The following is a 21,647-nucleotide window of genomic DNA, read 5'->3' as shown; positions in this document are numbered from 1 at the left end:
TGCTGAGACTGGCAATATGGTTTGTAACTAGAAGGAGGAAGGAGGTCGGTCTTATTCCCTCCACAGTCAAATATGCCATAGATCGGTACGAAGAGCTGCATCAGACTTTAAAATTCCCAGGAATGGGACTCTTCTTGCTCATTCTTTCATGCATCTCAGGTGTTTCTGTGCTTTGCAGCTTTTCTCTTCTCAGTTCATGTAAACATTAAACCCTTTCATCAGCTCAACAGCAGCCACCAACCTTTTTTCTGCCACAGACCAGGTCAATGTAAGACAATATTTTCAAGGGCCAGGTCTTCTTCTGTCTCCTCACTTCTACCCTGCTTAAAGAAACTTTCCGAAGATGTGTTTTTTTGTCCATTTTGCTAGCTTGGGGGTTTGGCGTCAAGAATGAGTCATAGAAGCGTATGACGAAGAGAATCTGGTTATTTTTCAAAATAAAACAGCATTCAGAATCAGACAAAAAAATCAAACTAGAATAATGTAAGTTGAGTATTTTTTATTATCGGCCCAATTGACCCACAGACCGGTACCGGTCCCTGGCGGGTGGTTGGGGACCACTGCTTTAAAACACTAAGTTTGTTTCCACCTAGAGAAATTTAAGCTTAATTGTTGAATTTTTTGTAGCACCAGCATCTGTTTTCTGACTCCAGCTATCAACCAAAGTTTCAAAAGATCAGAAACACCCTAACTCTTTTTCAACAAGAGGAACTTTTGGTTCCAGGAACTACTCTTCCATGAGCTTAATGGTTCCTGTGGCCTGTTGTCTGTGTTTCCACTGAGTCTTTAAGTCCCATGAAGATTATGCAAATTGGAAGAAGCAGTGAAAGAAATCACGCTACACAACCAGACCAGGAAGACCAAAAGAAGAGGATGAAGCTGATGAGGATAAATCGACAAATGATACCATTAAAGATTTGCTTTAAGACCCGTTTACAGTCTGCTAGCTGCTGCCTGTCTTTTGTTTTGGTTGCAGAATTGAAGGAGCAGTGGCAGCAGGTTTTATATTTAAAATCAATGCACAGAGATTCAAACATGGTTTTTGTTTGCCCTGGCCAATCAGCGGGCAGGACGGCCAGAGTGGCCCGCAGCCTCACTCTCACCACACCAGGATCAGTTTGGTGGTAGTATTCATTATCTGCTGTCATAAACACTTTGAAGTATCCTGTGTTTTGGCTGACCTTCCCCCTCTCTTTGTGTCTCCCTGAGCAGTAAAGACCAGACTGAGATGGACCCAGCAGATATGGAGGATGTGGAAGATGTGGAAGAGGAGGAGACGGGGGAAGATGAAAACAGCAAAGGTCAGTTTCCCTGCAAAGATCATCTTAGATGTATGACAAAGTATAACGTAAGGAGTGATCAACATTTTGTCTTTGAGCTGAGCAGAAGATGATTTAAAGCACTATGCTCCAGCTGCAAATGTGATTTCTGCAGCAGTCATCATCTGAGCAGCAGTGAACTTGCATGACATAATATGTCAAATCATGGTCGAACTGGGAGGCTGTGATGCGTTTTTATTTGAAGATCTTGAAGCTGTTTGTGCCTCATTTCATGCTCAGTCTAAGATCTGGACAGTTCCTCTCATGTGTGAGTCCACTCCCTGCTTATGTGGATAAAGCCTGTCATTTAGCCATCTGTATTTATAGCTGGTTTGATAAGTCTTTTCAGAGCCGGACTTTAAAGAAGGCTCACTCCGGCTGCTTACAACTGATCTGTCATAGAGACCACACTGTGTCTATTACTCATGCATTTCTAATCTCCTTCCAGACCTCATGTGAGGCTTTCCTCAGTTACAGCCTGCCGGTGTGAACATGAAGTCTGGTTCAGACCTTGTGCAGACCTTATTCTGCACATTGTGGTTGTAGTTAGACACCTGAAACAAAATTAAACATTCAGTGATTGTAAAGCTGAGGTCCAAAGTTATCTTATTGATTTAAAGAGGGTTTAATCAGACTTGGTAAAGTTCAACTTGGAAAAAAAACTTGTATAATAAGAAATAAAACTCCTTGTGATCCACATCAGCCACAGAGTTGTGGTTTTCTGTGGTCTGTATACACGTAGCTGGCTATTTTAAGAAAACAATATCCCCATCTCATTCCTTTTTAAAAATACTTATGTCCACATATAGCAGAAAAATCACCGATAAGTGCGCCTCAAGGCATTTCAAACCCATATTTGACAATGTTTTTCAGACATAGAACGTGTGCCAGCCAATCAGAATGAGCCCCCTTCATTAAGCTGTGAGGACCAAACGTTAAAGAACCAAAAACTCAGTTTCCCAGTGTCTCCTCAAAAACATGAAACCAGAGTTTTTGGTTCTCACAGCTAAATGACAGGGGGCTCATGTGGAAGAGTAGGCAATTTTCCATGCTGGATATGAACACAGCATTATAAGGTTACATATTAAAGAATAAATATGGCTTAATGAAAAAAAAAAATATATAAATTATTTAACAAACTTATATTTTTTACCAAATAAGCTCAAAAAAGTACAGAAAATTGGTACCATTGAGTACCAGTACCGATTGCCAGGCACCGGGCATTGGTACTGTAACGTTTCATATGTGAAAGGTACCCATCCCTACCTACAGCCATAGGGCGCCAGCTGTCACGTGATCCTCAGCTGTGCTTCTTATTGGGGGAGCTTGCGATCTTAATATCCTCTGAACGGCCGAGTAAGAAAAAAATTTGGTGCAGGTGGTAAAATTAGCGACTCAGACAGGAGATGTTTTTTGAACCAGGCTGTAAATAGGTTCATTTCTGCTTTGAAAATGGCTTTTTTTGGGTTGGTGTGTTTGTGACTTCCGCCACCCCCAGAACCAGCCTCAAGGGGACACTCGATGAACAGCAGATTTTAGCACTTCCGCATTGTCTCATATTCTTAGACGGGAGGTTGCCGCTTGGTTTGCACAGAAACACATGTAAGCAAACACACATAGAAACCCTGATTCAAGACTAAATAAATTCTTTAAAAGATTCTTTTTAAAAAATCTAACATTTACATGAAACATCTTTTTCTAAGACTAAGTTTGATTTGTTTACCTATGTAGAGTTAACGCCCATGCCTTATAAAGGTCATGCTTATTCTAAAATAAATTTCTGGGTGTGAACACATGAAGTGTCACAGGAACAAGTTTGATTTTGGTCCCTTGCAATTCGAAGTAAGGAGCTGTGTTAAACCAAAATGTAATCTGTTTTTAAGAGATTTCAGCTATTTTTGATGCTGGTAGAAATGTTTGGTAGAGGTCAGAAAGTGGGTCTGGGACAAACAGAGTAATGCACTTTTACTCTTCCCTCAAAGGAGGGAACTCGCCCCGTGGAGCTGACTCTCACTGAAGAATCCCCCAAAGAAGAGTTTCATATCAAAGCTTCCAGCAGACAGCCTGTGTTGTTGAATTTTGATGGGTGTAGGTGTATTTATTTGACTAGATGCTGTGCCTTGGACGGCTGATCCATGCTAGCTGATAACACATTACAAGCAGAATGCCAACAGAGAAAAGTGACTTCCAATCTCTTTAATCTTCTCACCTGCCAGCAGCGATCTCACTGAGCTTTGATAGGTGCAGGCAATGTGTCGGACACTGGGATTGTACCATCTGTCACCTGTCTGCTTACAAAAGACAGAGAGTATAGACTCTTGTTGCTGAGTCAGTTTATAAACCAGAATGAATTCAGGGCTTGTGTATTTCAAATTGTACCACAGGCAGAATGAGCAGGAAACAAAACATGTTGAATAGAAATCTTAGACAAATGAGTTCTCATGAGCAGGAAGCTGTTTTTGTCCTCTGATATGTGTACATCCAAAGTTTCAGGATGATGAAGTTATTACGCAGCTAGTGGGGCTGCAAGACATCCTGCTGTTACCGCTTAATGCAAGGGGAAACTTGTAGAAATGCCCCCTCTTCTGGTGTTTACAATAAAAATACTGAGACTCACACCTCAGTCAGTTTTATTTGTATGGCAGAAACATCGACCAGCACGGTGTAGCAGCTAGAAGGAACTGGCATTACTGGGTGTCTGTTTCAGGCATATCTGGTGTTTTGAGAAGTAGTAGTTTACATTTTTTACACTACAGACTGTGCATGCCACATTTTCTGATCAAAAAATACTTAATAATTTTTCGGGGAAATAAGCTCATACATGTTCCTGATCACGCTAACAGTATTTTCTTGGTGTCCTCAGCTCGTCAGCTGACCGTGCAGATGATGCAGAATCCACAGATCCTGGCAGCGCTGCAGGAGAGGCTTGACGGTCTCAACGGCTCACCGTCGGGGTACATGGAGAGGTGAGACATGAACTAATCTGAAGTGATCTTTAACACCCATTAGAGGTGATAAACATGTCGTAAGTGATGAGATTCACTTTGAGTTTGGATGAGCTGCAGAAAAACGATAAGTAATGAACAAAACAGATGCTCGGATTTTGAATTTCTATTTCTATTTCTTTTAATCCAAAGTTCAGTAACTTGCTCAGTTGATATTTTGAATCCCACTCCTGAATACAGTCATCGCTGTCATTTACACACACTTGGTGGGTGGGTGTTTTTGCTTCCCAGCCGCATATTTACATGATAATTAGTTTAAGTGGTACGTCTGCCTCGTTAAGTAGCAGTACTTTTATGCAAATTTAGCTCAAGTGGAGTTGAGTCATATTCCTGTTTTCTACCAGGATGCTGAAATCAGACAAAACTGTTGTACAGACACAAAACTTTTCTACTCTACACTTATACACTCAAATGGGATTCTGGTACAGCCATTAATCAGATATTTATCATCTCAATAGCAAAGAGGTGAGAGGAAAAACTGATGTGGCCTCACAGGCGTCACGTTGTTGAGCAGCTGAACACACTGTTGGACACACAGCTAATGTTTAAGCATAATTTGTTTGGTTCATTCGGCAAAAAGGAAAAAAAAGTTAGAAGCAGAACCCAAAGAGTAAAAAAGATCAGCACAATAGAATAGAATACAATAAAAACCTATTTTATTTATCCCAAGAGAAAATTCAGGAGTCACAGCAGCAATCAAGAAAACAAAAGTAAGAAAGTGTATAGAAAGTGCAATAAGGTCCATAAGAAAACAGATGCTGACAGCTTGTCCATCATTCTCCAGTTCAGCCAGTCTCCAGCCCCACAAGGTCCAGGACTGAGCTTCTTCAGAAGTTTGTTCAGTCTCTGTCTCCTGGATCCTGTCTGCTCACAGCAGGTGAAGTTCTTCCAATGTGGCGCTAATGAGCAGTGTTAGCTCCGTTAGCCATGTCTGTGAATAGCATGATGCTACCAAGCCTCCTGGTATTCCGTCTGTTGCTGGGTTAGCAAGGCTAGCTTGTCTATCTTATTGGAGATAGATCTTACGTTCCCAATAACGATAGATGGAAGGACGGGTCCATGTCGTCACTTCTTAGCTCACACCTGAGAACCAGCACGTCGTCCTCACCTCCTTCTTCTCACCTTGTGGGGAAACATCAGGCCTTGCACCAGTTAGCATTGACATGCTACAGGCTGCTAACAGCTGATTTCACATGTAAACAATGCAGCCATGGTTACATGTAGGATCTCCAGACAAAAACAGGAGAAAAAGTAGTAAAAAAATCACTGAAGACAAAACTAGTTTGGTGTCCACAACCAGCAAATGAACCATACAAAGTAATGACCCACTCCAAATGCTAAAATGATAAAAAAAAAGAGATGAAAAAATTACAAGAAACAGACGAAGAAGAGAGAGCTGCTGTAACAGGCAGTTTAGCCATGAATTTAACTTGTAGTACTTGGCTTCACAGTCTGAATCTTTCACGTTAATGCAAAACCAGAAGCCTCCTAAAGTGAACGCTGTGGCTGTAAACAGACACAGCAGTGACACAGGCTTATACTAAAACTGTGATATGTAATCTGCAGGAGCTTTTTTTATATTGTCTGCAACCAACCTGTGAAAGTCACTCTGCTTTTAGAGCTTGTTTGGGAAAATAGGGATCATAATGATTGTAATGGCTTGGTGTGCATGGACAAAAATTAACAAGTACTCTGCAGAGAACAATAAATATGAGCCTTTGAAGAGAATGTGGGCTATTCTGATTAGTATTTGTTTACACGGCTGTATTAAGAGGATGGTGACAATCAATAGATGATGATAAAATTAAAAAAAGAGATGTCTCAACACTACAGAAAGAGCAGGTCTAGACTGTACTCCTGAATAGATCACCTGTAGAGAGCAAACTTGAATGCACTGTGAGCAAAGCACTTGGCAAGGAAAACCTTTAAACAGGCAGAAACTGTGAGCAGGACCAGACTTTAGTTTAACAGCCATCTGTCAGGCTTTGACAGAGAAGTTAACAGAAATGAAGGAAGAAAGGAAGAGAATGTTGAGGCCATTTGATTTCAAAGTGATCCACAAAGTCTGGAGCGCTGGATCACCTCCCAGATCTGGAAAAAATGAATGTTTTTCTCTTTGGTGCGACTCTCTGCCTGTAATGTTTCCTGTCTCAGGAGACGCACATGTCCTGAAGGAGGGCAGCTTGGCCTTAATGCCACTTTCCCCGCAGCTCTGACAGACTTGGATCAGCCACCAAACGAGACAGGAACAGACTGCAGACAGTGATTGATAAGCACAGAACAGACTGGATCTCTGAGGAGTAGAATTAGATCAGCGGCTCCTCAGGCAGGTTGAACTTCCTGAGCTGTTGCACAGAGCACATCTTCTGCCGGCGATTTGTGATGATTATGCTGGTGTTGGACGCCCACCTCATGCCCTGAGAGTTGTTTCCATGACAGAAGACATCGCGCTGTTGACTGCTGTAGAGTCAGGACATTTCCAATTCTCATGCTCACACATCACCATCCAAAACTCTGTAACACGACTTGTTGTCTGTGAGTTTCAGGAGTTCATCTGACAGTCTAATGAGCTGTTGCTGTTTGTATCCACTTCTCCCTCTTAAATTAACTCCAGGATTAAATGAATACATTTTCACATGCTCATATGATAATCCTACTCCTGGATGAAGTGACTGCTGCAAATGAATGTTGAAATAACCCAAGAATAGCGATACAGTCGCTGATGGAAGCCTCTGAGATTGTGCGAGTGTGGCTGTGTGTCTTGGCTGCAGGGCTGTGCCACCCACTGATCCTCTTTCCCCCTCAAAACCACCAGAAAGCAGCTCTTTGATCAATTTGTCAAGTGTCTGGCACTAACAAACCCACCACTTACGACACTCCAGCACTTGGGACCAGATATGTATTCCCCTGCCAGGGTAGTGCAGGCGTTTTTATTTCCCTCAGTACAGAGGAACTTGACTCGTTGCAGAATCTTAATGGTTTCCCCGAGCCTGGGGAATACCATCATCTTGAAATTGATGCTCAAGAATGGGACGATGTTCAGAAAAGAAACGGGTCATTACCAAAAAGCTCCAAAAATGGCAGCAATAGCATTACTATCAAATGTGGAGGGAAATAATGTGGTTGATTAGAAATTGCAGTGAAAGCTGTTCAAACAGAGTTGTATGGGACAATAGACTTTGAGTGTTTCCAGCACATAGGCGACACCTGCATTGTCTCCACAGGTGTGTTTGATGCAGAACAAAGTATATTTTATTGATACACCAGGGCCACTACTTGCACGTGCTGGTTAAAAGTAGGGCTAGGACGAAATGCTATTCTTGCGATTTGATTCTATTACAATTTTTGGGGTGCCGATTCAATTTAAATCGCGATTCTTCGATATTTACAGTTTTAAGATTTTTATTTTGCTTTTTTAACACCAGACCATGGGAATATGTTAAATGATGATGCCTACAGACTGTATCAGGAGCAATATTTTCCCATAAAATTCACATCACGTGAGTCTTAAGTAGGGCTGAACAATTAATTGAATTTAAACTGACATTGCAATGTAATAGAATTCAATTTTCAAATCGCAAAGGCTGTAATTCAAAAAACAAAACAAAAAAATTAAAGTCCATTTACTTAAGTTTGTGTTTTGTTACTGATGAGAGATCAGTATGATTTCTATGCAATTAATATTTAAGATTATGTTCACTCAGTGTTTCTTTTTCATTTTATGAAAATTGCACTCCACATGTTGACATATTTCAGTGGTTGAGCCAGAGATTTAGTTTGAGATCCATAGACGAGAGGATTCATATTTGTTTTTTATTTAAATGTCCTTAATAGGTCTGATGTTTTGCAGTGCTTTGTCCCTTTCTCTGATTTTATTTAAGGTAATTAATGATAATTTTATAACAGGTCTATAAGGCCTAAAGTTAAATCAATCAGTCAATTTTCTACTGTGATTGTAATAGTTAAATAAAGCTATATGTTACTTGTAAACATGACATGTAGGCTTGGCAAACAGGAAAAAAAATGTTTGATTGTTACACTATCCTTTGTTGTGTTGGTCATACTATAGAATGGTTTATTGCTTCTGTTAAGTGAATAATGTATAAGATAAATGGCCTAACAGCAAGAAGGTCACCGGTTCAAATCCCCACCCCGCCCAGTGGGCCTTTCTGTGTGGAGTTTGCAGCTCCCCTGGTTCTCCGGCTTCCTCCCACAGTCCAAAAACATGCTCACCAGGTTAATTGGTCACTCAAAATTGTCCGTAGGTGTGAGTGTGTGAGTGAATGGTTGTCTGTCTCTATGTGTCAGCCCTGTGATTGACTGACGACCAGTCCAGGGTGTACCCCGCCTCTCGCCCAATGACAGCTGGAATGGGCTCCAGCCACCCACGACCCTGAACAGGATAAGCGGTATAGAAAATGGATGGATGGATAAACATAACTCCCCAAAAATCGCATGCTAAATTGCAATTAGATTATTTTCCTAAATCATTCAGCCCTAGTCTCTAGCTGTGTTTCTATTACACCTAGAACTGTGCAAAACGTAAAAATCGCAATAAAAAAATGGTAATAGAAACACATTTTCGAAAAACCTCTCAAATTTCGATTAAGTTTTTATGCTCTCATGAGGTGTTTTTTTTTGAAGTTCCGAGTTTCTCGCAAAAGTGCAATGGAAACACCTATTTCGCCAAAACATCACGTTGTCATAACAACACACCTTGCTCACAGGACTGCTGTGAGCGGGCCAGAGAGCAGCAGGTGGGAGTGGCTGAGGTCTGTGTGCGCGAGTTAGGGTATCTGAGCTCGAGATGTTGATTTTCATTCAGTGTTTTGTTTGTGCCTGTTTGGAGTTAGCGTGATCACGGCCGACAGTTTGAGAAGTGAATAAAAACACTAATGAGCAGCGTCTGGATGGACATTATGTTTTACTTTACTCAAGTTATGCGCAATTCTGGTGGTAATGGAAACACCGGCAAGACTAAATTGTTTGTCATCGAAACTTCAGAAATGTCGCTTTTAATTTGCAAAAAAGTGTAATGGAAACACAGCTAGAGAGAAAGATTTCACCCTCTGCTGGAGAAAAGAGGTAACTTTTTTCTAACCCAGCTTATAAACAGTCTGAAATGAAGAATTTGAAAAAAAAAAAACTTCCTGACAAGGAATCCCTATTTTGATGTTATCAAACAAAAAATCTTAACATATCACAAATTGTTTTTTCTCCCACCCATAGTTAAAAAGAAATCTTCATTTATTATTATTTATTTAATTATAGATACTGACAGCTTTAAGAAATGGTTCCAGTGATTCAGAAAGCTGTTGGCTTTCGATAGTCAACGATGATAAATGAACAATAAGTTGTTGGAGGGGAGTCGATGTTAAACTGTCCTCCTCAGCTCTCTGTCTCTGAGCTCTGCGGTTTTCACATGTTTAAAGTTAAACAAAATGTCACAACTTTTACCACTGCTGCTACCATCACCACCACTAATGGTGTAAGTTTTAGTAGCAACCTGAAGTTTCTCTTACCTGCACTGCTGCTGGAGAAAGGACTGCGGAACAGGATCTCAACATAAGAATATCAAAGTCTGCTGTTGAATCAGCATGCTCACATAAACTAACATTTCAGCCACACTGTTTACCAATATGATGCTAATGTAGGCTAACTGTTTACATCATCCACACCAGGAAGCAGGCTTCAAACCTCTTGATCCTAAACCAATAAATCAGTGTACAAATGAGATTTAATTTCTTGACTCAAACTATGCCAAGAACAGGTCTCATATGGAGATCTGCCTCACTGATCTGCAGTTTGTTTACAGCGTGTAAAAGGCCAACCTGACTTATTTCAGATTCTCTGGGGACAAAGCTGCTCAGCTGTGTGTGTTTCTCTAAAGCTCCTCTCAGCTTAACCTCTGGGGCAGGGCCCCTTCTGCTAATATTTTCTCCCTGTTGTGCAGGTTATGCATTGAGTTTCTAAAACTAGATGGCCTGAAGCGATGCATCACAAAATGATGGAATTAAAAATGTATCTTTAGCTTTGTATGAAGAACAAACAAACCACAGAGAAATACAATCAGCTGTTATAACTTAATTATGGCTTGTGCTTATGTGTTCCTTGTTCCTGTCTCTTTCCACAGTTTACCAAAGGTTGTAAAGAGGCGTGTAAATGCCCTCAAGAACCTGCAGGTCAAATGTGCCCACATTGAAGCAAAGTTCTACGAGGAAGTACACGAGCTGGAGAGAAAGTACGCTGCCCTCTACCAGCCCTACTTCGACAAAGTACGTCTGTGTTTTGACTTTCTGATCTTCAGATACATTTTGTGCCTCTTTAAAAAAAAGTTTTGAAACAATTAACACAGAAATGGTAAAGACTGTTTTTAAATGTGTCTTTTATTTAACTTTATAGACTCAAACAAAAGGGTTTGATGAAATGATTTTATGTGGTAAATACCTAAATAACATTCCTTTGATTGACAAAGTGCTCTCCAGATTTTGTTGTAGCTCCACTGATTGACTCCAGAGCTCAGATGTTCCCTGTAAATCAAAGAGCTGTGAAAACATGAATGGTAGCTGTAAATTTGATTGTTGGTTACAGTTCAAGAAATCAAAGAAAACACACCATCCTTTGCAGGGTGGACAGATATCCACTCTCTCTGTTCTGTCAATGCCACCACTTCCCTACCAGAGCTGCACTAAAACCCTCTGCACCAACACCTTCCCAGCTTTGGCTCATGGGTTAAAAATATTATCAGCTCATCGCTCATGAAATAAATCTGTGAGGAACGATTAGGATGGAGCCTTGATGCCAGACACAATATTCTGCTGCTTCAATAAACATTTCAAAGTGTTAATATGTCAGCTGTCTGGCTCAAATGTGGAAAATTGTTCACTGCAATTTTCTGAAAGCTGAGTTGAAATGAAGTCAAATTCAATTAAATTTATATCCGGTTATGTCCAGACATCACGTTTTTTATACACACTATGCAGCGCAGAGAAAGTGGAGCTGTCATCAACAAACTCATTTTAAATCATTATTTCCGTGCAGTGATGTGCAGGAATGGTACAGTAAGTTAGAAAGATAGGAAAACATTTTGATACTTCAGTTATTAAGGTGTTAAACGCTGTACTACCAGGATGTAAGCTGGCATAGATGGCATCTTACTGAGTTTTAAACAAAGGAAGTGGAGATAAAGTTGTATGTGGGTCTTGTCTGGTTGAATGGTTGAGTTAACTCAACTGAAGGGATTCATTACAATCTCAAGCATGCGAGCATTAAGCCCTTTGCACACCAGACACATACTTTTCACGCAAATATTTAGCACATTATTATTTTTTTTAACCTACCGTTTTTCAATGCAAGCTTTCACACCAGCGACGTTCTTTCACTGAGCAAAGTTGCGGCTTTATTTTTTTGACCGAGGTCAGTTTTTCCAAAGTTTCGCTTGCAATGACACGTCACATACTAAAAAATTCAACATTCATTGTGTCCATGTCCCAGCAACTGATTCTTTAGGACAAAAGACTAGAGCCCGATCAATATGGGATTTTTGGGACCGATGCCGATACCGATACTGGGGGCAAAAAAAAGCCAATATGCAATATATCGACTGATATCCGGTATATCGGCCGATATCTGGTATAAATAATAAATTCATTGATATACACAGGATATGTACTGTATATAATCACAAATCATTATAATACCCATATGATTCAAGACAGAGACAGAACACTATTAAATTAAAACAAGGAACGTTAATCGCCGATTAATCCCCCCGCCTGATCAATCGCCCTGCCCGATCAATCGCCCCGCCCGATTAATCGCCCCGCCCGATTAATCGCCCCGCCCGATTAATTGGCTCTACAAAAGACATAAACGCTACTATAACAATTACAAAGACATCGTTTACAAAAGACATAAACGCTACTACAACAATTACAAAGACATCGTTTTTGGGGCAATGGCTGCAGAGATTTAATATGACGCCTCCAAATGTTTCACAATTTCTTAAGGAGCACCAAAAGCCTGCCCTGTAAACCAAAGCTATATCATTTACCCTCGGTGTTATATGTGAAAAAAAAAACATCATGTTAAGTAAACAGTGCTTCGTTTTGAGTTTTTTTCTGAGTGATTACCAACCTGAAGACGAGTCAGAACCAAGTATGACTGGGAAATGAGTTTTGACTGTTCAATATTCATCACTGAAGTGTCCTATTAAAAAACATAACAGCCCTTGAAGATGTGACCTTCTTAAAAGTGGTTGTTCTCTCATTCATCTTGATAAGTTTATTTAGTAGTAGACTAACCTGTTTAAACCCTGCACGCTGGCACCATTCTGTGCAGCAGCGTCACGGTTTTTCTGTCTTCATGTAAACAAACAAAAGCAGCTCACACTTTGTTAAAATACTCAGATAAAAACCAAACTAAAATGTTTCATTCAGTGTTTTGTACCTTGCATCAGCTGGTAAACATTCTTTTTTTTCTGTTTCTTACAGAGAAGCGACATAGTGAAAGCAGCCTACGAGCCAACAGATGAGGAGTGTGAATGGAAGGCAGATGAAGAGGAAGAGCTGACAGTAAGTAAGCAGGTACAGGTGACGTATACACCTGCATGCTTCCTGTCTGACTCAGCACTTTAGTTTCTTCCTTTGTTTTTTTTTCTAGCTTTAAAATGCATGCTTTAATTTCACACCAGCACAGATTCCTACCCGCACCCAAAAATGGCATGAAGCCGGGGTTTTTCCAATTTTTCAGATATTTCTCATTTATTTGGTTGACTTTAGTTTGGATTTGCCCTTCCTCCTGTCCCTCGCCTTGTCTTTCTGGATGTGGATGGTGAAAGCTTTTTGTTACACATGGTGTGATATGCAAGGAAAAAAAACTGCAGAGCAAGCATTATTTTGAAAAGAAAATGTCTCCTCAACCAGGATGAGATGAAGGAGAAGGCCAAGCTAGAGGAGGAGAAGAAAGACGAGGAGAAGGAAGATCCCAAAGGCATCCCTGAGTTCTGGTTAACAGTTTTCAAGAACGTGGACCTGCTCAGTGACATGCTGCAGGTCGGTTCTTCCACACGGGCGAAAAATAGGTCACAAACAGTTTTTGCTCATCAGGGTTTGCTTCCACCTGCTGGTGAAGTTGTGTAGTGGATTATCAAAAAATATGGAAGCTAAAATACAAAGTCAGTGCTGGATGATTTTTTAAAAGCAGTTTCCTCTTTTTTCCTCAGGAACACGATGAACCCATTCTTAAACATTTACAAGATATCAAAGTAAAATTCTCAGATCCAGGACAACCCATGGTGAGTGACCCATGACTCGGACGTCAACCGCTGAAAGGAGTTGTTTTTCTTAGCTGTCTCCTTAAATTTGTGACTTTATTCTTTATCTCAGAGCTTCACGTTAGAGTTCCACTTTGAGCCCAACGACTTCTTCACAAACACAGTGTTGACGAAAACCTACAAGATGAGGTCAGAGCCTGACGAGAGCGACCCCTTCTCCTTTGACGGACCAGAGATCATTTCCTGCACAGGGTGGGTGCAGCTCATAAGTTTGTTGCTTTGCTTCATGATGATAATTCAGCTGTTTTTTGAAGATTTCAGACACTGCAGGAGAATTTAGATGAAAATCTTGCTACAGGTTCTCAGATTAGGTGTTAAGATGTGGAATTGATAGACCTTGTGATAAACCTCCTTAATGTTTGGCAGAGGGGTTGGGACTAGGGGTGCACCGATCACAATTTTCTGGCCGATCAACGATCTATAAGCCTGACCTTGCAATACTGCTTTTTTTTCTTATTTGTTATAACTGACAGCATATATCTTCAATGTTCTAATCTTATTTTATTGAAAATCATTACAAAATATCTGTGAAACAATAAAATCTTTGTTTTAACTTAAACCACCAATAAAGTTCCCAAGTTTTAGGTCTCAGAGCAAAAAGCAACAAAATTATCTCCCAAAATTAAGGAAATTGGCACCGATCGATCAGTGCCTAGTTGGGTCCTTGTATAATTTTAAGTGTTTCATCTTTTAAATGAAATCAGATGATTAAAATTGTCAGTCTTCTCTTATGCTGTTTAAGCCAATCAGAAGAAAGTCAGGATGAAATCCAAGCCTTTAGTTTTTCCAGCATTGCACCCTGTTAGAAACACCAGAGGCATAATCAATTAATGTATCTGTCATTAGATGTCATTGTGGAGGTTTTCCGTGTTGAGTGGACTTAATTGTCTGTTGATTGAGGAGTGAGTCATCTTAAATCTTTTCTGTGTTGAGATGTAAATATGTAAAATAGAGAGCAGAAAGTCATGGATAAACACAGCTTAGCAAGCTAGTCCCAAAAGTCAAGCATTTCACTCTATTGATACAGCAATAAGCGTCTCAATCCTGACCAGTGTGATACAGTCATCAACACATCAACACATCTGGGTGAAACGTTGATGTTGAATGCGTCACAACTCTATGACTTCTTGTGACAGGAATGACAATAATGTGACCGGCGGTTCAGTCAAAAGAAAAGATGTCTGCATAATGACAGAATAAGACAGTAACATGTCAGATGATGGTGAAACGGAGCTTTTTAAAGTGAAGTCCGAGCCAGGAATAAAATAATAAGCAGCAAACTGAGAATTGTCATCAGTCTGTGTTAAAAACATTCACACCACCAAGTTCTCCTCTGTATCTGGATTATCTCTCTGGCTCTTTCCCTCTGAATCTCCTCTAAGTGGATATCTACGCCCCCCCTGCTTCGCTCTGTCATTTAGATTTGACATTTAAAATGTTCAGATACTGACCTTGCGTCCTCCTGCCGCTGCCCCCTTCTCGTGTTTCACCACAGTTGCACGATCGACTGGACAAAGGGCAAGAATGTCACGTTGAAAACAATCAAGAAGAAACAGAAGCACAAGGGCCGCGGCACAGTCAGGACGGTCACCAAAACAGTCCCCAACGACTCCTTCTTCAACTTCTTCACCCCACCAGAAGGTAAGGAAGAATAAACTCAGACCAGGATTCAGTCATTCGCTCAACAATCCCAGGTGATTTAGCATTTTCTCAGATGATAGCTTCTGTTTAACTAACCTGAGTTATCTCCTCTTGTTCACAGTTCCAGAAAATGGAGAGTTGGTAAGTCGCAGCTTTTACACGTCCTTATGCATCTCAATCTTTTATCAGCGCATTAATTAGTTAAATCAACCAAATGTTCTTCTTCCTTCATTATCTTTCAGTCAGTTGTTTGTAGCTGAAGGAGTTCTCCTTCTCTGTCTTTAAAGAGCTCTTGCTTTATAATTTTACAAGCCCATCCAGTCTCAACATTTCATTATCTGGTGCCGTGAGCGGTTTAAAGGAGGCATGTGGTGATAAAACAAGCTTAAGCTCTAGTTCACAAATTCTACAAAAAACAACCAAAATAACAGTAAAAGTATCTTCTGACTGGATTTTTATCGTTTGTGAGCCGAATGAATATTTGTCCTCTGGTTAATGAAGCCATATTGTTCAAAGATTTAAAACACATCCCTTACCCGACATGTTCCTGTACATCTGTGTACAGAGAGATAGCATTATTTCAGCATTTATGGCAACTCATTTCGCCATTGTTTAAACAGAAAATGAAATTCTTACAAATTTTCAAGTTGCAAGATACAAAAAAGTAAAATCAAGCAAAAATTATTAGTTACACCTTATCACAGGATTTTTAACGTCTGAAATACACCCGATACGTCTGCAGTGTGACTGTTGCGCTGCGTCTTGACTGCGTTTGTCAACTTACACCGGCTGCATGTTCAGTTTAACAAGCAGCATGACCGACAGACAGATGGAGTCACAGACCAAGGAGTTGATAAGTCTCTCTTCATTCATGATTGGCTGTAAAACCTCAAACCTGTTGACTCCTGGTCTGGCTCCGCTCATTATGTCTATTTATCGGCGTAGTCAGGCTACAAACGAACTGATTTTGACACAGTCTGTTTTATTTTGGAAGTCACTGGGTGTTTATAGGTAGTTTTCGGTCGCGACTTCCTGTCCCGCTTGTTCTTTCCTACGCAAAATTTATGTGTCAAAGCTCCGGGGCCGTCAAAAATAGGTGGCTGCTGACAACAGAATGGATCCGATGTGAGTTGACACATTGACTTGAATGAAACCTATTTGATCCGTTTGCCGTTATGGAACGGGGACGCAGTCTGTATTTTAACTCCTAAGTCTTCAGGTAAACTTTGTCCACATTAGCAGAGCTAGCACCACCAACTTACACACATCTGTAACTGAACTTCCTGATCAACATAGTGACAAACCATGCAGCACCATGCCAAATGCAATCTGTGTAAAGTAGCATCCAGGTAGCAGAGCACATGTTGGACTTACTGACAGCTATGGATGTTTTTTTAACCAATAAGTCTTTCTGTGGCTGACTTGTGAGGAAAACTGTGTTTAACCATTTTGTCAAAGAAATACACAGTTGTAATCTCAGGGTGTGTTTTCCGCTGGATCAATTGTGGACTAAGCTTCCCCAAAATATGCTCTTGTACCTCTTGTTGAAGTGTTGTTGGATTAAAAGCACACATCCTATGTTATGGAAAATAGCGTTTTCTTAACTCTTCAGGGGTTTTCAGCAAGAAAAATACAAAAGAACACCTTTTGTCATCTTTTAAGGCTAAGAAGAATCCAATCTTTATTTTTAAAGGGTAGTACAAAGAAAATGTCACAAAGGCCTTGGTATTTTTTAAGTAATTAATCTATTAGCTTAACAGCACCAACAACAAAGAAGTTTAGTTGTTGCATTTATTTTTCTGAATTCTTCTGGAAAGTCATCTTTGAAGATATCATCTGGTTTGTCATTCAAACTCAATCTACTGATTTTAATTGAACTGTGATAAACCATCTCGACTGTTGAATAAATAAACCTCTTAGTTCAGTCACTTCTTGATTTCATGCCAGATGCACAAATAGAGGTGTTACATCTGAGATAAAATAGATGGAGGACAAACAGGAACATCATACACAAATAAATGCTGAAATTCATCAATTGATGCAAGAAAAAAAAACAAAACACAGGTAACAAATTTTTTATATTTATAGTTTTCTGGCAACGACTCCGTGGCATGTGCTTTTTGTTTCCCAATTAGAAACCAGTTAGAGATTGTCATCTAAGCTCCTCCATCCATTTTGTAAATGACCAATGTTATATCTAAATTTTCCTGTTTCTGTCCCTTTGCTAATCACATCCATGACCTGTTACACTTAAAGTGGATTTACATGATACGTACACAACTTCATGTTTTCAGGTGAATCTCAAAATATACAAAAAAACCTACCACAACACTAAACTGTGACTGTGCGGTGTGTTTCCAGGATGAGGACTCAGAGGCCATCCTGACTGCAGACTTTGAAATCGGCCACTTCATCCGGGAGCGTATCGTTCCTCGAGCTGTGCTCTACTTCACAGGAGAGGCCATCGAGGACGACGATGATGATGTGAGTGTCTGCGTCTCAGCTCGTGTTTGGCAGCCTCTCTGGTTTGGCTGTAAAGTCAGCACAGAGTGTTTGAAAGAAATACATTAACTAAAGTTCACATTGTACTGCCTGCTGGATCACTTAGATGAGTTAACCAGCATGCTTTGCTGTGAATACACAGAACTTTTAGAAATCATAATCTTTTTACCTGCATTTATTATCAGTTGGATGATTAACTGAAGTTTCATTTATTTACTGACACTGTGACAGTCGGGTATCTTTCAGTAATCTTTATTTTTATTTTTTTGCAGTATGATGAAGAGGGAGAGGAGGCGGATGATGAGGTGAGACTGTTCACGGCAATACTTCAGACATACAAAAGCTGGCTAAATAAAAACATATGATTTTTAGTTCACTAATTATTTCTTATTTTTTAAACCCCTGCAAGGTAACCCATACAGTTCTTATCATATACCGTGTGCTCAAAAACAAAACTAGACTATTTGGCACCCAGAAGTTTATCTTCAGTTGCTGTGATACATGAAGTGATTTAATGATATGAGGCTGGAGAAGTGCTAGTACACGGTACATGTTGTCTGATTTTCTGCATAGAAAATGTAGATCAATAGAAGTCCAACAAACAAAATACTCCCTGAAACTTCAAGTTTTGTTTTTTTTCTGCTTGTATTTGAGCACAGAATCTGACATTGAGTTAAAGAAGTTGGATTATCCAAACGTGCACTTGTTGGATTGATTCATACAGAAGACTTGGTTTGAGCTTTTTGTGGCAGAATGCTGGAACTGATCAGAACTTTCCTCCAGTCTGATCCTGGTTGTGTTGAGCTGTTGGTCTGAAGTGTGTCTGTGCTGTGTGTGCAGGAAGGTGAAGAGGAGGCTGACGAGGAGAACGACCCTGACTATGATCCCAAGGTGAGATCAGCTCTCCAACACACGCACTCACACACACACATTGACACAGCCCCGCCCCCTCTAAAGATCTCCAGTGTCTCTACAAAGACATTACTCAGCTCTTCTCTACCTGGTTGGCTCAGGACGCTCCCTTCACACAGTAAAGCAGCTTCTCTTTAAGGTCGTTTCTCATGACTGAGTTTAAATGTTGAAGTCACCAACTTTCAAACTCCTCAGGAGTCTGAGCTGCAGGTAGAGAACAGCTGTAAAAAAATGACTGACGAGATTTCAACATACAGAATACATACTGTCAAATGCCCCTCATTTTACACCAGCTTTGGTTTGCTTCAGCTTTTATTTTATTATCCTAATTTGGCTTCTAGACTGAGAAAGAAACTCTCGCTCCCAGTCATTTTCTTTCCTCTTTTCACCTGTTTGTCCTGAGACCCTGAACTCTACTTTAGACAGTGAACTAGAGCTGTTGCATGTTAAGCCTTAATCTTAACCCTGCATAATGCACGGACTGTAAACCTGATGCTACATCCAGACTGTAGCTGTCCTGAGTTTGAATCTAGAGTTAACACCATAACTGCCTTTGATAGCACAGGACAGAGAGCTATGAAAACCCAACTGACAGCTGGGTAGTCACCAATTGGTTTCTGAGGAGGCACTACAAAGACAATACTAACTCTTTATCCTTCCTCTGTGCCTGTTTTAAAAGTGTAATTAAGTTGCAAATTGGCAGTGTTTTAGGTCACTCAAATCAAATTTTGCGGAAGACGTGCGTCTTTTTTTCAGGACTCAACAATATATGGACGTTGTCTCTGTCAGGTCACCCATCTGTTTCTGTTTCTTGAAGCCTGACATCGTTGGGTTCCCAACATGAAAATGCTGAACCTCAGTCTTACTCTGGTTGAAGTAAAGTGAGCTAAAGAGGCGGGCTTTGTGCTCACCTGTCACTCAGGTCAGCTGTGTCTCTGATTGTGTCAACTCTCAATCCTTATCTTCTAAACTGAGTTGTACAAAAATGCACCCAGATGTGAGTTTTTCAGACCTGTGTGTTCTTCTTTGTACCAGGCTGTAAAGCATTCTTTAAGTGGTGTCTGTGTGCCTTTAAGCAAACACATCATGAACTATAGTTTTAGCACTTTTTAGTCATTTCTTGTGGCTGGAGGTTGCTGCTAGGTCTAAATGCATGTTTAGAAGGAAGTCTTTTGTTTTTGTGTTGACATAAATCTTCAAAACACCTCCGATGCAGGCTGTAAATGGATTTAATGTCAGATTGGAGCAGGCCTCAAGTGGTCCATTGAGGGACTGCAGTTATTCTGAGGACACCAGTTAAATATTTAAATTCAGGAACAAGGTGAAAATATTTTAGACTCCCTCAAATATACAAATCTCAGGGACTTTGGCTTTTTTAACTTTTAGTAAAAGTAGTTGATTCAAATAGAAACAAATGTGACAAAATTCCTTTTTGTTAAGCTAATGTAAAAAAACAAAAGCTCCCTCCTGCAATCGTCTTTTCCCGCTTCTGAACAGCCTCCTGATGAACTAAGACTTAACATTTTAAAAGCAGCAGAAATAAAATATTTTAGGTCTGTTTGTATGTGGTATAGTAAAGTGTTTGATGCCTGAGCACACACTAGGCTTCAAGGCTCATACTTAGTGTGCATTTATTGAGTTAAGAGTCTTTTACTTTAGCTGACTGGTGCAGCTTTGACAGTTTGACACTCCACATCCAAAACAAGCATGACCTTTGCTTCTTTGCTTGAAAAATAAAAATAAACGCCTTTGACATTCTGTATTCTGCTAGTTTTTGCTTATTTTATTTTCTCCTATTCATTAATGTTTCTTCATCTCCGGTCACTTTGGCATCTCTTGTCAGCTACTCTCTAAATTTTTCCTCACTAGGTTTAAGTGGTGACTAGAAAAATAACCCTATCCTGGTAGGTACAGCTTGTGACTTTGTCAGCTTACTACCATCACATCCCCACCCTCCTTTTCCCTCTTGTTTTTCCATCCCTCCATCTTTCTTTCTGTATCTCCCACCCTTTACATCAGCACTCTCCTCCTTCTGCCGCCGTGCTGCACCTCTCCCACTTATTAACCCACCGGTTTGTTGTTGTTTTTTTGCAATTAACCCATAGTGAGTTTTGCATTTGCACCTGTAACTTTTCTGTATGTTGAAGCTAGTCTGACTTTCCCTTTTCTTTTTGTCTTCATGTCAGCGCCCACAAACTCAGACTAGCATCAGTTTTTGTGGGGATAAGGATTTGCCTACCTTTTGTGATTTTTTTCTGTCATAATGTTTGTTTTTAAAACCCATTTGAACATTTTTGTCCATTTGTCCACGATCTTTATTCTCCTTCCTGTTGACATTAGTCATCTTCAGCTGTCTTTTCTCTGTAGTTCTGCTTTTAATGCTATTATAGCAGCCTTTGATGGGCTGTTAGTGTTTAAAATAAACCCTCAACTAAATTTGGCGGATGACCAAAAATAGAATAAAAGCCAACAAAATGTTCCATCTCCCTGAGGGTGCAGTGATTGTCAGCCGTAACGCATTTTGTGGATTTCATTAGAAACTTGACTGCCTCTAAAGATGAAAATGAGAGCCGCTAAGAGGGGACTTTGCACAGATGCTACATCAAAGCAGAGCTGTTAGGTCTCACATTTTGGTGAAAAATCATGTCTGGCACAGGGAACTAATTTTAGACTCTTAAATATCGTAAGTTCAGCCCCGGCCAAAACGTATTGCTCAGTGACTAAAACGTCCTTGCACTGCTCAGTCAACGTGGCATCAGGCCACGAGAGCAGCTGCAGTGTGCCATCACCTCCAGAAGTGTCTAATGTCTGCTGGAAGGACGCCCCCACCCCCTGCACCCCAGTATGACGGGCTGTTAATGATCTCTGTGCATTTCTCACCCTTTTTTTTACTCAAGTGTTTCCTTTGTTTTTGGCAGCTAATTTAATTTATCA

General features: G+C 40.2%; 1 protein-coding gene across 3 annotated transcripts in view; it reads left to right on the top strand.

Moving 5' to 3' along the window:
* Positions 1-21,647, top strand: part of nap1l1 (nucleosome assembly protein 1-like 1) — a 33,049-nt gene that overhangs the window by 8,754 nt on the left and 2,648 nt on the right. The window contains exons 3-15 of one of the 3 annotated variants that reach the window (XM_074697976.1): positions 1,213-1,301; positions 4,183-4,285; positions 10,458-10,599; positions 12,817-12,909; positions 13,249-13,377; positions 13,548-13,619; positions 13,711-13,850; positions 15,154-15,299; positions 15,421-15,440; positions 17,661-17,783; positions 18,074-18,106; positions 18,642-18,692; positions 20,583-20,617. In XM_074697976.1, the coding sequence (XP_074554077.1) occupies positions 1,213-1,301; positions 4,183-4,285; positions 10,458-10,599; positions 12,817-12,909; positions 13,249-13,377; positions 13,548-13,619; positions 13,711-13,850; positions 15,154-15,299; positions 15,421-15,440; positions 17,661-17,783; positions 18,074-18,106; positions 18,642-18,692; positions 20,583-20,588 (1,147 nt within the window). In that variant the 3' untranslated portion in view covers positions 20,589-20,617. The remainder of the gene's footprint in view (positions 1-1,212; positions 1,302-4,182; positions 4,286-10,457; positions 10,600-12,816; positions 12,910-13,248; positions 13,378-13,547; positions 13,620-13,710; positions 13,851-15,153; positions 15,300-15,420; positions 15,441-17,660; positions 17,784-18,073; positions 18,107-18,641; positions 18,693-20,582; positions 20,618-21,647) is intronic. The other 2 variants (XM_074697974.1, XM_074697975.1) reach the window with 2 other exon arrangements.

The sequence above is a fragment of the Halichoeres trimaculatus genome, unplaced genomic scaffold (assembly GCF_033239565.1).
Source record: "Halichoeres trimaculatus isolate MK-OKI-2021-1 unplaced genomic scaffold, fHalTri1.1 fHalTri1_scaffold_21, whole genome shotgun sequence".
In the NCBI taxonomy this organism is placed as follows: Eukaryota; Metazoa; Chordata; class Actinopteri; order Labriformes; family Labridae; genus Halichoeres; species Halichoeres trimaculatus.
This window is presented reverse-complemented; position numbering and strand designations above follow the sequence as displayed.